This window comes from Scyliorhinus canicula, chromosome 15, assembly GCF_902713615.1.
Source record: "Scyliorhinus canicula chromosome 15, sScyCan1.1, whole genome shotgun sequence".
Classification (NCBI taxonomy): Eukaryota; Metazoa; Chordata; class Chondrichthyes; order Carcharhiniformes; family Scyliorhinidae; genus Scyliorhinus; species Scyliorhinus canicula.
The window spans coordinates 20125288-20141491 of NC_052160.1; the positions used below are offsets into that span (position 1 = coordinate 20125288).

Sequence of the window (16204 nt, forward strand, 5' to 3'; positions counted from 1 at the left end):
TATGTGTAATATCCCGCATGGGACCTATGGAGTGGGAATGTCTTCCCCGTGTTCCTTGCGGAATATGAGCTCCCCCGCTAGGGGCGGGTGTGTCAGTTGACCAATATATATAAGGTTGGCCAGTAAGGCACCAATCAGGGAGGAACCTGGTCGGGATCCACCAGGTAGTGTATATATCATTTGTGTAAATAAAACTTTGTTTTAATTTTACTCGGTCCCCGTGTCCTTATTAAAGTAATGTTAGCTGGGGCAAGCGAACAGCGATTACATCTGTTCTCAACGTTTGAAAAAAAAACACTCATCCATCGAAAGAAGATCAGACAAGTGATATGGTCACTGTCATCTGATAAGACCACCTCCATGCTCTTAATTGTACCTCCATCAACTTCGATGACCCTACATGTGGTTTCAAGAACCAAATGAATGGGGACCAAAGCCTCTTCAATTGATCTTTTAAAGTCCACTGGCAGTTTTGTTGGTGTTTATCAAGCTTGATTGCCAAAATGCTGGTGAGAGCCTCAGCTGTTAGCGGAGTGGTCAGAGAGGAAGAACTTACCTCCGCTATCTTACCTTCAGATGATTCCTCAGAGACTTCAGGATCAGACGACAGACTTCGACTCAAATTTTTCGTTAACCTTCCTCCCTTGGGCATCTCAAAGAAGGAAAAGCTCTTCCTCGCGAAATTTCAAGATTTTTTGAAAAGTAAAAGATCCGTGGTGCCAGGAAAAAAGGCAAAAAAATCATGGGCAGAATTCTCCGTCTTGTCGCATCTGTTTTCTGGTGCGGCGTGCCCCCACCGGCAGTGGGATCCTCCGTCCAGCAGCAGGCCAATGGGGTTTCCGATTGTGGGCACACACACGCATCGGAAAATCCGAGGATCCCATCAACAGAGAATCATTATGAAAACGGAAAATCCAACCTCGTAAATGTAGATCAGCATGAGGGGCAATAGCAGCCGAATTTTATAAAATGTATGTGGACCTGTTGGGCCCCCTGTTGGTTCGGACATTTAACGAGGCAAGGAAGGGGGGGCTTTGCCCCCAACTATGTCACGGGCGCTGATTTCCTTGATTCTTAGGCGGGACAAGGACCCCCTGCAGTGTGGGTCATATAGGCCGATCTCGCTGCTAAATGTAGACGCCAAGCTGTTGGCGAAGATCTTAGCTACAAGGATAGAGGATTGTGTGCCGGGGGTCATTCACGAGGACCAGACGGGGTTTGTAAAGGGAAGGCAGTTGAATACCAACATTCGAAGGCTTCTGAATGTCATTATGATGCCGGCTGTGGAAGGGGAGGCGGAGATAGTGGTGGCATTAGACGCGAAGAAGGCCTTTGATAGGGTTGAGTGGGGGTATCTGTGGGAGGTGTTGGAAAGGTTTGGGTTTGGGGAGGGGTTTGTCCGTTGGGTGAGGCTGCTCTATGAGGCCCCGATGGCGAGTGTAGCCACAAATAGGAGGAGGTCGGAGTACTTTCGGCTGCACCAGGGGACGAGACAGGGGTGTCCCCATCCCCCTTGCTCTTTACGTTGGCAATTGAGTCCCTGGCCATGGCACTGAGGGAGTCGGGGAACTGGAGGGGCCTGGTGCGGAGTGGGGAGGATCATCGAGTGTCGCTTTATGCGGACGACCTGTTGCTGTATGTGGCGGACCTGGTGGGGGGAATGCCGGAGGTGATGAGGATTCTCAGCGAATTTGGAGGCTTTTCTGGGTATAAGCTCAACATGGGTAAGAGCGAGCTGTTCGTTGTGCACCCGGGAGATCAGGAGGAGGGGATTGGTAGGCTCCCACTGAAGCAGGCAGGGAGGAGCTTTAGCTACCTGGGAGTCCAGGTGGCTAGGAGCTGGGGGGGCCCTGCACAAGCTTAACCTCACAAGGCTGGTGGAGCAAATGGAGGAGGAGTTTAAAAGTTGGGATATGTTACCGCTGTCGCTGGCGGGTAGGGTGCAGTCCGTCAAGGTGACGGTGCTCCCGAGGTTTTTGTTCCTGTTCCAGTGCCTCCCAATCCTTGCCCCGAAGGCCTTTTTTAGGAAGGTCAACAGGAGCATCACGGGGTTTGTATGGGCACACGGGACCCCGAGGGTGAGAAGGGTGTTTTTGGAGCGGGGCAGGGATAGGGGGGGCTGGCGCTGCCCAACCTGTGTGGGTATTACTGGGCTGCCAACACAGCAATGGTGCGTAAGTGGGTAATGGACGGGGAGGGGGCAGCATGGAAGAGGATGGAGATGGCGTCCTGTGTGAATACGAGCTTGGAGATGCAGGTAATGGCGCCGTTGCCGCTCCCTCCAACGAGGTATACTGCGAGCCCTGTGGTGGTGGCTACCCTGAAAATTTGGGGGCAATGGAGATGGCATAGGGGGGAGGTGGGGGGCTTGATAGAGTCCCCGATACGGGGGAACCACCGGTTTGTCCCAGGGAGCATCGATGGGGGGTTTCTTAGCTGGCACAGGGCAGGTATTAGGAGGTTGAGGGACCTGTTTGTAGATGGGAGGTTTGCGAGCCTGGGTGAGTTGGAGGGGAAGTTTGGGCTCCCCCCGGGGAGCATGTTTAGCTACATGCAGGTTAGAGCGTTTGCCAGGCGGCAAGTGGCGGTGTTCCCTATGTTGCCCCCGTGGGGGTTTTGGGACAGGGTGCTCTCGGGGGTGTGGGTTGGAGGAGGGAAGATTTTGGACATGTACCACGTAATGCAGGAGGTGGATGAGGCCTCGGTGGAGAGGCTGAAGGGTAAATGGGAAGAGGAGCTGGGTGAGGAGATTGAGTAGGGGACGTGGGCGGATGCCCTGGAAAGGGTGAACTCCTCCTCTTCTTGTGCGAGGCTTAGCCTCAGACAGTTCAAAGTGCTGCATCGGGCTCATATGACCGGGTCGAGGATGAGCAGGTTCTTTGGGGGCGAAGATAGGTGCACTAGATGCTCGGGTTGCCCAGCGAACCATGCCCATATTTTCTGGGCATGCCCAGCGTTGGGGGACTTTTGGAAGGGGGTAGCAAGCACGGTGTAGAGGATGGTAGGATCCAGGGTTGAGCCAGGCTGGGGACTCGCGATATTTGGGGTAGCAATGAAGCCGGGAGCGCAGGAGGCGAAAGAGGCCGGCAATCTGGCCTTTGCATCCCTAGTTGCCCGGCATAGGATTTTGCCTCAGTGGAAGGATGTGAGGCCCCCAAGCGTGGAGGCCTGGATCAATGACATGGTGGGGTTCATCAAGTTGGAGAGGGTGAAATTCACCCTGAGAGGGTCCGTGCAAGGGTTCTTTTGGCGGTGGCAGCCTTTCCTGGACTTCCTGGCGGAACGGTAGGGAAATAGGCCGGCAGCAGCAGCAACCCGGTGGGGGGGGGGGGGGGGGGGGGGGGGGGGGGGGGGGGGGTTTGGTTCGGTGGAAGGAGAATTGTGTACATGGGTTTGTTGGATGTGGCGGGTGTTATCTCTTTCCTTTTTGTTGTTTTCTCTTTTGTTTTTGTAGTTTCTGGGGGTGGGGGGGGGGGGGGGGGGGGGTGGGGGGGTTGGTTTTTGTTCTTTGGTTTTTACTATGGTTGTTTTGTTAATATTGTTTTGTTGTTTATATTTTGTGAAAATCTTAATAAAAATGTTTTTTTTAAATGAGGGGCAATAGCAACAAAATGCTTGTTTTACTTGTTTTACTCAGCACTGTATACGCCAGGCGGATGCTACACCAGAATGCTGACAGCCTCTTGGGCTTTTGCAATGTTTTCAATGTGGTATCACAGGTCAGCTGCAGCAGTGTAGTCTTTTAATTTGGAGTCAGCTGTAAGTCAATAACTGACTTTGGGGTATCAGCCTGAAAAGTAATTTTTCACACACCACTTCTCTTTTTCAAATTCTGAAACTTCTCTCATTTGCCGGTACTTCCCTGTGTATAACACACATGGGCTTTGCCTCCTTATTTGCATTCACAATTGACAGAAACCATACCTCAAGAAATCATCTTTTTACTTCTTTGTTCTGAGTTAAGTTTCTTTTTTCAGGGCCGTTAACCAGAGGCCCTGGAGTTCTTAACACTACCACTGCTCTATCCTGCCCTGGACTCTCCTGATCAGCTCTCTCGGGCAGATTCTGTTGTGAGATCCTGTCTGATAGGTAAACTGCATATCTGAGTATCTGGCTATCTTCTACTTAAAAAAAAAATGGAACTTCACAGTTTATGTACCTTGCTTATCAGCAGCTGAAAAATCTAAACAACTCTGCCTGCTTTGGAGCCAAAAGCACTTACCTGGATGGCGCTTCATGTCAATTCTGTGTTGGTTGCATGACCTGCTCTCTGCTGCCACTTCTGGCCGAAAGACTCCACACAGCCTAATCATGCATCTCCATTTAAAAGGAAGCAGTGGCCGCAATTCTCCATGTAAAAGCTGGGAGCAGCTGTTCGACGCTCCACCCGCGATCGGGACCATTGCTCATCGCCTGTGACCCTCCCGACACCTGCGGGTCGCAACCTCAACTTTGAAAAAGCCTGGTTTACATAGGTCATGTTGCACTCTGAGGCGTTGCAATGTAACTGTGATACCTGTAATATTTACCATTTTTATTCAATGTGAGTAACACAGCTTGAAAGGTTCTATACAACTCCCAGCCCCTCAGTGCACTATAGATGAAAGGTTTGAGACAGCGGCCTTCCCCCATTGGCCGTCTGTGGCGACTGCACCAAGCTTGAGTACATCCCTCAGCGCATAGTCCTGGGCTTCGGAATGTGCCAGCCTCCAACACTCAGTCCGGGCTGTATTTTGCCCTGGATGACCAACAAGTTTAGGCCAAACCAAAAAGCACTTTTCACCGAATTGTTGGCCCAATTCGCTTTTGAAAGTTGCATTTGAATCCACCTCCTCCACACTCTCTGGCAGTACATTCCTGATTCGAACCACTGTCTGCCTCAAAATGTTTCCCCTCCCGCCGCCTCCACTCCTTTTGCCAATTACCTTTCATTTCTGTTGCCTGGTTCTCCACCCTGCTGGCAAAGGGGACGGTCTCTCTCTACCCGCACTGTCTAGACCCCTCATGATTCCGAATGCCTCTCCTCTCGACCCTCTCTAAAGAGAGTCAACCACAGCTCCTCCCATCTACCCACATGGCTAAAATCACGGTAGCACAGTGGTTAGCATTGTGGCTTCACAGCGCCAGGGTCCCAGGTTCGATTCCCGGCTTGGGTGACTGTGCGGAGTCTACAAGTTCTCCCGTGTCTGCATGGGTTTCCTCCGGGCGCTCCAGTTTCCTCCCACAAGTCCCGAAAGACGTGCTGTTAGATGAATTGGACATTCTGAATTCTCCCTCAGTGTACACGAACAGGCGCCAGAGTGTGGCGACTAGGGGATTTTCACAGTGACTTCATTGCAGTGTTAATGTAAGCCTACTTGTGACAATAAATAATATTAAATCTCTGATTAACACCCACTTGCCAATCGACGTGATGATCTGAAGTGCATTTGATAAATGTTAAGTCAGAAAATGAATGTTAAAAATCTCAGCAGGTATTTATCAATTGTAAACGCTAACCACAATAAATCCCGTGTGGGCTCTACATATTTGCTATTCCTTTCCTCCTCCAACAACAAGCTGTATTGGTGAGGGTGGATGGGATGCAGTAGACTTGCACAAACTGTAAAATAACACTAGCCACAAAAGTACCCACTTCTCTCCTCCCTCCCAGGATCACAGAGAGAAGCCAGTCAGCTTTCTTTCCCTGTGTTGGCAGTGTGGGGGGATCTTTTTTTCCCTGATTTCCCAGTTTTACTGATCAGCACACCCTAGTGCCCGGCCACCGTATCGCCTCCTGAAACAACACACACACACACAGACAGACTGAAAAACGGGAATCTGTGCAGAGAAGGAAGTTCACACGCGAAAGGAGATCGGTGGAGGAGGAAGAAGTTGTGGGACATTCCCCTGGGGAAGGGGGGTGGGAGGGGGGAGGGGGGGTGCAATGGAAAGTTGATGCTGGGCTCTGAGCGAGCTGCTAACATTTTTTTTGGGGGGGGGGGGTGCTATTGTCTGGGAAGGTGAGAGTTTGAGTGAGGGAAGGGGGGGGGGGGGGTGGATGGTGTGTCTTGCTGGCCAGGAACAGAGAGTGTCAGGGAGATCCGGCGGCGATGTAATGCCGGAGAGCTATGCCTTATAGGAACGTTCTTAATGCAGCAGAGCAACATGGCGCCTCAGCCCCCAAGAAGTTTGGAGTTCGTAGTCCAGTCTCCCTGTGCCTCCTCTCCCTTGTCCTGGGCCTGGAAGCAGTGGCAGGGCAGCCTGGTTGCTTGCCTTGTCCACCCAACTGTCGCTGCCCGCGGTGGGAGTTCTCCTGCACAGTTAACTGCTCCAAAACTGGTCTTCAGCAGGCACCAGGAATGATGGACCTGCCTCCAAACACCACTGTACTGTAAGTAGCTGTGGATTATTATCAGGGATTGGGGGGGGGGGGGGGGGGTTTGTTTGCAAAAGTTGTGTCTTCTGTAATGCCATGTCTATTTTCTCTCAAAAAGTCGACTCTATTGGTCAAAGTGCAAGGCATCACAGTTCGAATGTGACATAACACAGAATTCAATTTCTATCCATCACATTACACTGTGAGGTGCCTCGCTACACTTCGAACTCCAGGTTAAGTTTGCAATGTATATTCGGCGTCTAACAGGCAACCCCCGAGGGGTTTTACCCGGGTCCCAAGCCCCCAGGATTTTAACATTGCTTTCGAATTGTTAAACTCCCACTCCTGTGTGGATGCAGCTATTGAAATGTGACTCAGACACTGTGAGAGAAGGTGGCTTTCCCCAACGCAGAACATTTTTAATACCATTCCGGGTAGAGAGATTTTTTTTAAAAAATTGTATCAATTAGACCCTGACTCTTTCTGTGCACGAAGTTCCAGCGGCCGGTTCCAAAGAGGGACAGGAATGTTAGAAGTTGCTCAGGGCTGTCAGTTACAGGGGGGGGGGGGGGGGGGGGGGGGTCAGCCCTGCAATATATCTCCAGCCTTGGCAAAGTTGTTCACTTCTTAACCGAGGACTCAAAACTCCAGCAACTGTTTTAGGGAAGGGGGGGGGACTTCAGGAAAGCACTTAATTCCAAAAATGATTGTTTCTCTCTCTCCCTCTCTCTCTCTTAAAAATAGGCTAGGGTTTGGGGGGGGGGGGATTTCATCCAGACACAACCAATTTGGGAAAAGAAGTGTCAGATTCCGCTTTCCTGTTTTGGAGCTGGAATGTCTAAACGTAATGTGGAAGGAACTCGAAATGTCATAAACAGATTTCAATGTTTTACAGAAAGCCTCCGTTCAGATCCAGATGCTAACTAATTCTCGTTCGCCTTTGATCCCAACCCAATGGCTGTAGTTTGTTAGCTGCACCCAGCCAAACGTTTTTTTTTGTCGTTAATTATTACCTCGTATTGTGGCTGCTGTTGGGGGGGGGGGGGGGGGGGGGGGAGAGATTTGTAAAACATTTCAATGATTAGGTAGTGCTCCACGGTGACATCGAACTTAATTTCATTGCTTTCTGCGCGGAATAATTGAAGGAATTAAAACAAATCTGCATTATTATTGGCAAAATCTCCAGGGGGGGATGTTGGGCCGAGCCAAGTGCAATGATATTATTTAACAGATTAAAAATAATGTCACACAAGCTGCCGGATTTCAGTGTACTGTTGGCAAGGTGAAGTTCTGGAATGTGTCCTCTCCTTTCAAACTTGGGTTGTGGTTAGAGAGCAGTATTTGGGCAGTGGAACATTCGGGACAAGTTTTGGTTACAAGTCTGGTACTGGCAATGATTGGGAGGGGGGCAATTTGAGGTGGGTTTATTAAGTGATGCATTGCCTGGCATTGAAGTTGTTTAGCTCAGAACCAACTTTGCCTTATTTTCCTGTTTTTGAACGCATGAAATAAGGCAGAGCGGCAACATTGGCAGTGGGCGGCACGGTAGCATAGTGGTTAGCACTGTTGCTTCACAGCGCCAGGGTCCCGGGCTCGATTCCCGGCTTGGGTCACTGTCTGTGCGGAGTCTGCACATCCTCCCCGTGTCTGCGTGGGTTTCCTCCGGGTGCTCCGGTTTTCTCCCACAAGTCCCGAAAGACGTGCTGTTAAGTAATTTGGACATTCTGAATTCTCCCTCAGTGTACCCGAACAGGCGCCGGAGTGTGGCGACTGGGGGATTTTCACAGTAACTTCATTGCAGTGTTAATGTAAGCCTACTTGTGACAATAAGGATTATTATTATGTTCAGTTTTTTTGAGAATTGAGAATGACAGAGGAATTATTCCATTCTACATGCTTCATTTCCTCCGTTTTTTAATGGAAATGCTCACTACGAAAAATATGCAAACATTACTTTGAAGATTTCTGAAAGAGAATGTATAATCACGGATCAGCTGAATGTACGAAGTTCACTACATCCTCGGGTAATATTACAGCCAGTTTCATCCACATGGTTAATGTTTGTACTGCTAGGGTGGCACTGCTGCATCACAGCACCAGAGACCCAATTTTGAGTCCGACCTTGGGAGACTGTGTGGAGCTTGAACGTTCTCCCTGTGTGTGTGTGGGTTTCCTCCGGGTGCTCCGGTTTCCTCCCATGGTCCAAAGATGTGCAGATTAGGTGGATTGGCCATTCTAAATTCCCCCTTAGTGTTCAAAATGGTTAGGTTGGGTTACGGGGATAAAGGGAATAGGTGGATGTGTGGGGCTTAAGTAGGTTGCTCCTTCCAAGTGCTGGTGCAGACTCGATGGGCTGAATGGCCCTCTTCTGCATTGTGAATTCTATGAAAATTCTATGAATTCTCGCCTGAGTCATATGCACCCTGTGCACCACCTTAAACTGTGTCAGGCTCATCCTTGCACAAGAGGAGGTCCCGTTTACCCTTTGCAGTGCCTCACACCATACTCCCCAATTGATCTCCATTCCCAACTCCGCTTCCCACTTCTCCTCGATCTTCAGCAGCCGTTCGCCTCCCTGCTCCCCCAGCCACTTATATATATCCCCAATTCTTCCCTCCCCTTCCACATCCGGAAGCAGCAGTCGCTCCAGCAGGTTGTATCCCGGCAATCGAGGGAACCCCTTCCAGACCTTTTGTGCAAAGTCCCTAACCTGTAGATACCTGAACTCACTACCCCTCGGCAGCTCTACCTCTCCCTTAGCTCCTCCAGACTGGCAAACCCTTCCTCCAAATACAAATCCCTCACCTTGACCAGCCCCGCTTCCTTCCACCTCCTGTATACACTATCCATCCCCACCAGCTCAAACCCATGATTCTTGCACAGCGGCGTTAGCACCGACATCCCTTCCACCCTAAAATGCCTCAGCTGATCCCATATCTTCACCGTGGACTGCGCCACTGGGCTCCCTGAATACCTACTCAGAGCCATTGGCAATGCTGCTGTCACCATAGCCCTCACACTAGACCCCTTACAAGATTCATTCTCCATCCTAACCCACTCTAACCCTTCTCCTTCCCACCACCTGTTTTTTTGCTCATTAAAATCGCCACACCCTCGATTTCGAATCAAACCCCGAGTGAAAAATCTGCCCAACCCAGCCGTTCCTTAACCTAACCTGGTCCTTCAAACGGCGGTGTGTCTCCTGCAAAAAGACCACCCCCCGCTTTCAAGCTCCTGAGTTGTGCGGACCTTTGAACCGGCCCATTCAGTCCCCGGACGTTCCACGTTACCACCCTTACCGGAGGCTTGCGCCTCTAATCCCCTCTACCGTCTGTCATCTTCCCCACTTAACTCCTGCCCCTTTAATTCCACTCTGTACCAAACCCATCCCAGATGGCCCCTTTATTCGCCCTTGACCATGTCATCTCACCCTCTGCCGCGTCGCAAACTCCCCCCCCCCTCACGCTTTTCCCCTTCTTCCCCCCCCCCCCCCCCCCCCACTTCCCCTTCCCCCTCCCCCTGGCCACCCCTCGTGGCCTTCTCCCCCACCACCTCACTTCCGTTCACCAGCATAACCTGCTGGCGCGGCTGCCCCTGCCCAAAGACACAGCATAATGACCTCCCATTCCTCAGCTCAAAGAAGAAGGCTCCCTACTTACTGACCTTACCCTCCCCCATCAAATGTCAATTTCTGGTTGATTACGTTCTGTGAAGCAAGATACACAGGACCCTTATATACAGCTAAAGTTCACCAGCTGACCACAAGTGACTGCACAATTTAAATTCAAATTGCTCTGTTTCTTTCCGTCAGTGAGTTTTTTAATCACTAAAATATGGTGCATGTTAATCTTGAACAGTGGAGCAAGATGCTGCCAATGCAGCAACATCACAACAGATGTTTAGATAGGGAGGTGCAAAACTATGGTGAGCTGAAGTCTTTATGATAATTACCTTTTTAATACAATGAAGGGATTACCATAGCTTGTAGACCCTGTGACTTGGAGCAAGCCATGAAATTCATACTGCTGACTCCTCAATGTTGTGGCTAGATTAAGTGGATGTCTGCATATATGTGCAAGCAGTCATAGACAGATGGCTGCTCAGTGACATGCAACAACACAAATCACTGAGCCATCGACTAAACAGAAACCCTCATGGGTTTTGACGTGTCATGATAATGGCTCCCACGAGTCATTGTATAACTTGAGGCCTCGAAAGGACAGAATGCCTCTTATCGTCATTGATTATTTGTTTCGTTATGGCTATTTCTAAAAAAATTGTAATGTTTACACTGAGATTTGCAGTGGTTAATAGATAGAAAGAATGTTACGGCCTCCAATAGATTCTCAGCGATCTTCAATGTTATTGGGTTATTCGCAAGCTTTGCTTTTCAGGCTAATCATTTGTAATCATTGGAAAATGAACATGCAATGGAAAATGGCTAATTGGTGTATCAGATTAATTCCTTCCATATACCATATATAATTTACACTATCATATCGCTAATCCACCCATTTAACTTCAGAAATAATGTTTAGTGTAATACTCCATGAGCACAATTGAGAAACAAGCATTTTTAGAATAGACCCCTCTAACCCTCAATTCTGTGAGGTCACTGCTCCCGACCTCACAGAAAGCTGATGTTTATCCTATTTACATGCATACCTACCAATTCAATCCAGACAGTTTTCTTAATCTTCTTTGAAAGTCTCACATGTGGAACTTTACCAAAAGCCTTCTGAAAGTATAATACATTATATTCTACTGGGTGTTCTGCTACTAATTGATTTACCACATGGAAGAAGTCCAGTGATTTAATGGGACCTGATCCAATGCTTCAAAATTATTCAGTGCCTTATTACAGTAATGCTCTGAACAAGATCAGGAGAATTACAATGCTCAAAGGAGCTACTGAGCCCCAAAGATGTTATAACGGAGAGATGAAAATAATTTATTAATTGGCTTAGTATTTTGCTTTGAAGTCTTAAAGGGAAATGTGTGCTCTTTAAATAGAGGGTCACTACAAACGTTGTCCCCTGGGCTAGGAGGGGTTAGATACAAGGTTTGTCTCTTCTGATACCTGACCAGTGACCTTCTGGAACCATACCATGGCATTTAAAAAAAAATGTTCCAGGAAGGTGAGCATCAGTGGTAAGGCAGACATTTATTTTCCATCTCTAATTGCTGTTGAGAAGGTGGTGGTGAGACGCTTCTTGAACCACTGCAAATCCATGTTGTGTAGATACACCCACTGTGCTGCCACGGGGGCAATTCTAGGTTTATGACTCAGCAACAGTGAAGGAATGTTGATCGAGTTCAGGATGATGTGTAACTTGGAGAAGAACTTGCTGTGTTTTCCCAAAGCATCTATTGCCATTGTCCTTCTAGGTTGTAGAGATTGCCGGTTTGGAAGATGCTATAAGATTCACAGAAAAGGCCCTTGGCCCATCGTGTCTGCGCCGGTCAAAAACAACCACCAAACTTCTAATCTAATTTTCCAGCACTTGACCCATAGCCTTGTTTGCCTTGCCATCGCAAGTGCACATCTAATACTTCTTAAACGTTATGAGGGTCTCTGCCTCCACCAGCCTTTCAGGCAACGAGTTCCAGACTCCCACTACCTTCTGGGTGAAAAAGCTTTTCCTCACATCCCCTCCTGCCCTTTATCGAAAATCTATAACCCCTGGTCATTGATCCCTCCACCAAGTGAAAAAGCTTTTTTCCTGTCTGCTCTATCTATGCCCCTCATAATGTTATACATCTCAATCAAGTTCTCCCTCAGTCTCCTCTGTTCCAAGGAAAACAACCCCATTCTATCCAATTTCTCTTCATAGCTAAAACTCTCCAGCCCAGTCAACACCCTGGTAAACCTCCTCTGCACCCTTTCCAGTGCTATCACATCCCTCCAATAATGTGGATTCCAGAACTGAACACAAGACACTAGCTGTGGCCTAACCAACATTTTATCCAGTTGCAGCATAGCTTCTTTGATCTTAAGCTCTCTGCCGCAGCGAATAAAGGCAAGTATACCATATGCCTTTTTAACTACTGTATCTACCTAACTTGCTACCTTAAGGGACTGGTGTACATGCACACCAAGATCCCTCTGATCCTCGGTGTTTCCCAGGGTCCTGCTGTTCATCCTGTACTCCCTTGCCTTGTTTGTCCTGCCCAAGTGCATCACCTCACACTGATCCGGATTGAATTCCATTTGCCACTGATCAGCCCATCTGACCAGCCCATCTATATCCTCCTGTAATCTAAGGCTATCCTCCTCGCTATTTACCAATCCACCAATTTTCGTACCATCCGCAAATTTACTAATAAACCCTCCTACATTCACATCTAAATCATTTATATAAACCACAAACAGCAAGGGCCTCAACACTGATCCCTGCGGGACCCCACTGGACACAGGCTTCCAGTCAGAAAAACATCCCTCGATCATCACCCTCTGCTTCTTCTCACTCCACCAGTTCTGGATGCAATTTGCCAAATGTCCTTGCATCCCACGGGCTCTACCAGTCTCCCATGTGGGGCCTTATCAAAAGCCTTGCTGAAGTCCAAGTAGACTATGTCAAATGGATTGCCCTCATCTACACACCTGGTCACCTCTTTGAAAACTTCAATCAAATTGGTCAGACATGACCTCCCCTTAACAAAACCATACTGACTGTCCTTGATTAATCCCTGCCTCTCCAAGTGCAGATTGATTCTGTCTCTCAGAATTACTTCCAATAGTTTCTCCAACACTGAGGTTAGACTGACTGGCCTGTAGTTTCCTGGTTTATCCCATCCTCCATTCTTGAATAATGGTACCACATTGGCTATACTCTAGTCCTCTGGCATCTCTTCTCGAAGGAGCCTAGGTGAATTGCTGCAGAGCATCTTGTTGATGGTACACACTGCAGATACTGTGCATCGGTGGTAGAGGAGGTGGATGTTTAAGGTGATGGGTGGGGTGCCAATCAAGCAGGTTATTTTGTCCTGGATGCTGTCAAGCTCCTTGAGTGCTGTTGGAGCTGCGCTTATCCAGGCAATTGGGGAGTATTCCATCACACCCCTGATGATGCTTTTGTCAATGGTGGACAAGCTCTGGGAAGTTAGAGACTTCAAGAGAGGAGAGGGAAAATTATTATATTTGTCATGGACAGTACTCCTCCCTCCCAGTGGGGTAGTGGTATTGTTGCAGGGCTAGTAATCCAGAAACCCAGGGTGAAGCTCTGGGGACCTGGGTTCGAATCCCATCGCCATAGATGGTAAAATTTGAATTCAACGAAAACCTGGAAATAAAAGTCTTAATGATGACCATGAAACATCATTGCAGATTGTCATAAAAACCCCTCTGTTCCACTCATGTCCTTCAGGGGAGGAAATCTGCCGTTCTTGCCTGGCCTGCATGTACGTCCAGATCCACAGAAAAGTGGCTGACTATTAAATGTCCGCAGGGATGGACAATAAATGCTGCCCCAGCCAGTGATGCCTTCATCCCGTGAACAAATTTTTAAAAGACTTTGAATTATCTTTGCTTGTTCACATTATTAGAGTCTATTTTAGGTCCATTTACAAACAGCAGGTTGATAAATTGAGCAGTTTATATTTGCACTGATACATTGGAAAGAAAAGGTCGCAAAGAAAATATCTTTGAAGTGATTATACGTTTAAAATACGCAATGATTATTTAACGTAACAATTTAAAATGATGCAATTACCATTCTCATTCATTCCACTGGAGAGAAATCCCCTCCTCACCCTCAAAACAGGATCTTAGCATCTTTTGCAGCCACCTGAGAGTGCAGACAGGGCCTAATTTTAACACCTTATCCAAACAACAGCACCGATGATGGAGTGTCAAACTGGAAGTGGTGCTTTAGCCCCTGGAATGGAACTTGAACCCACATCTTTTTGGCTCAGTGGCATGGTTAACCATGGCATTGTTCCACTCTCATCAGCCACCCGGATGATGCACAGATTTCAGTTCATTTCATTTTCAGGTAGTGAGCAGTGGGGCTACTCAACCAGTTTTCCTCTGTTTCTCGTATATGCCAAGTGTACAATCACAGATATGTATATGTGCCTGCTGTAGTGAAGTCGCTGGACACGGGGTCATGTACCTATCATATCCGGAAGAAAAGATGTTTCCGACAAGTATAGAAATACAGCACATCTGTAATTCCCCAGAGGTAATCCCCACCCTCTAGTCAAAGGGAGACCACAGAGTGAATCATTTAAATTGGAATAAACGTTGTCCAAGGAGAATGCCGTTGAATTTTATGAAGGCTCTGGCACTGATATTCTCTGCGGGTATTGTCAATTTATACAGATTTTCAAGATATTGGCAGTACTGATGGTGTTGCTGCAGATATACCCAGGTAGGGGTTTAAGAGTCCCACCATCCTGTGGGTAGATGAACTTTGGAATGGAGGAGGACATGCCACATACATGTGGACATACGAACTGTGAGCAGAGGTCGGCCCCTTGAGCTCGCTCTGCCATTCATTAAGATCATAGAATCCCTGCAGTGCAGAAGGAGGCCATTTGGCCAATCGAATCTGCACTGGCCCTCCGAAAGTGCACCCTACATAAGCTCATTCCCCTGGCCTATCTCTGCAACTCCACCTAACCTGCACATCTTTGGATCTGTTTGTGTCTCCCATTCAGCCTTAATAACCATGATTCCCTTGCCTAACAAGAATCTAGCTATTTCCGCCTTTAAGCAATTCAATGACTCCGCCTCCACCGCAATCTATTTTTTAATTTAATTTTTTAAAAATAAATTTAGAGTACCCAATCATTTGTCTTCCAATTAAGGGGCCATTTAACGTGGGCAATCCAACTAACCTGCACATCTTTGGATTGTGGGGGTGAAACCCACGCAGACACGGGGAGAATGTGCAAACTCCACACGGACAGTGACCCAGGCCTGGGATTCGAACCCTTGTCCTCAGTGCTGCAGTCCCAGTGCTAACCACTGTGCCATGTGCCTCCCCCTCCCCCCTCCCCCTCCCCCCTCCCCCCCCCTCCCCCTCGCCCCTCCCCCCTCCCCCCCCTCCCTCCCCCTCCCCCTCCCCCTCCCCCTCCTCCTCCCCCTCCCCCTCCCCCCTCCCCTCCCCCCTCCCCTCCCCCCTCCCCCTTCCCCCTCCCCCCTCCCCTCCCCCCTCCCCCTTCCCCCTCCCCCCTCCCCCTCCCCCTCCCCCCTCCCCCCTCCCCCCTCCCCCCTCCCCCCTCCCCCCTCCCCCTCCCCCCTCCCCCCTCCCCCTCCCCCCCCCCTCCCCCCTCCCCCCCTCCCCCTCCCCCTTCCCCCCTTCCCCTTCCCCCCCTCCCCCTCCCCCCCATCCCCCCTCCCACTCATCCACCGCAATCTGAGGCAGAGTACCAAAGTTGGACAACCTATCGAGATCTGGCGTACTTCAGTCATGTCACCCATCACTCCCCTAAACTCCAGTGGAAACAAGTCCAGTCTGTTCAACCTTTCCTCATAAGCCAACCCACCCATATCAAGTATCAATCTAGAAATCCTCTTTTGAACAGCCTCAAATGCATTCATATCCTTCGTTAAATAAGGAGGCCAAAATTGCACACAGCTTTCTAGATAAGGCCTCACCAATGCCTGGTCTAACTCAAGCATAATACTCTACTTTTATATTCAATTCCTCTCGTAATAAAGGGTAGAATTAGCTCACAAGGCTAAATCGCTGGCTTTTAAAGCAGGCCAAGCAGGCCAGCAGCACGGTTTGATTCCCGTCCCAGCCTCCCTGGACAGGTGCCGGAATGAGGCGACTAGGGGCTTTTCACAGTGACTTAATTGAAGCCTACTCGTGACAATAAGTGATTTTCATTTCATTT

General features: G+C 48.9%; 1 protein-coding gene across 2 annotated transcripts in view; it reads left to right on the top strand.

The window, feature by feature from the left end:
- Nucleotides 1–6053: 6053 nt before the first annotated feature.
- pkd1a (polycystic kidney disease 1a) overlaps nt 6054–16204 on the top strand; it is a 203514-nt gene continuing 193363 nt past the window's right edge. For both annotated transcript variants that reach the window (XM_038819565.1, XM_038819566.1), the window contains exon 1: nt 6054–6373. In XM_038819565.1, the coding sequence (XP_038675493.1) occupies nt 6111–6373 (263 nt within the window). In that variant the 5' untranslated portion in view covers nt 6054–6110. The remainder of the gene's footprint in view (nt 6374–16204) is intronic.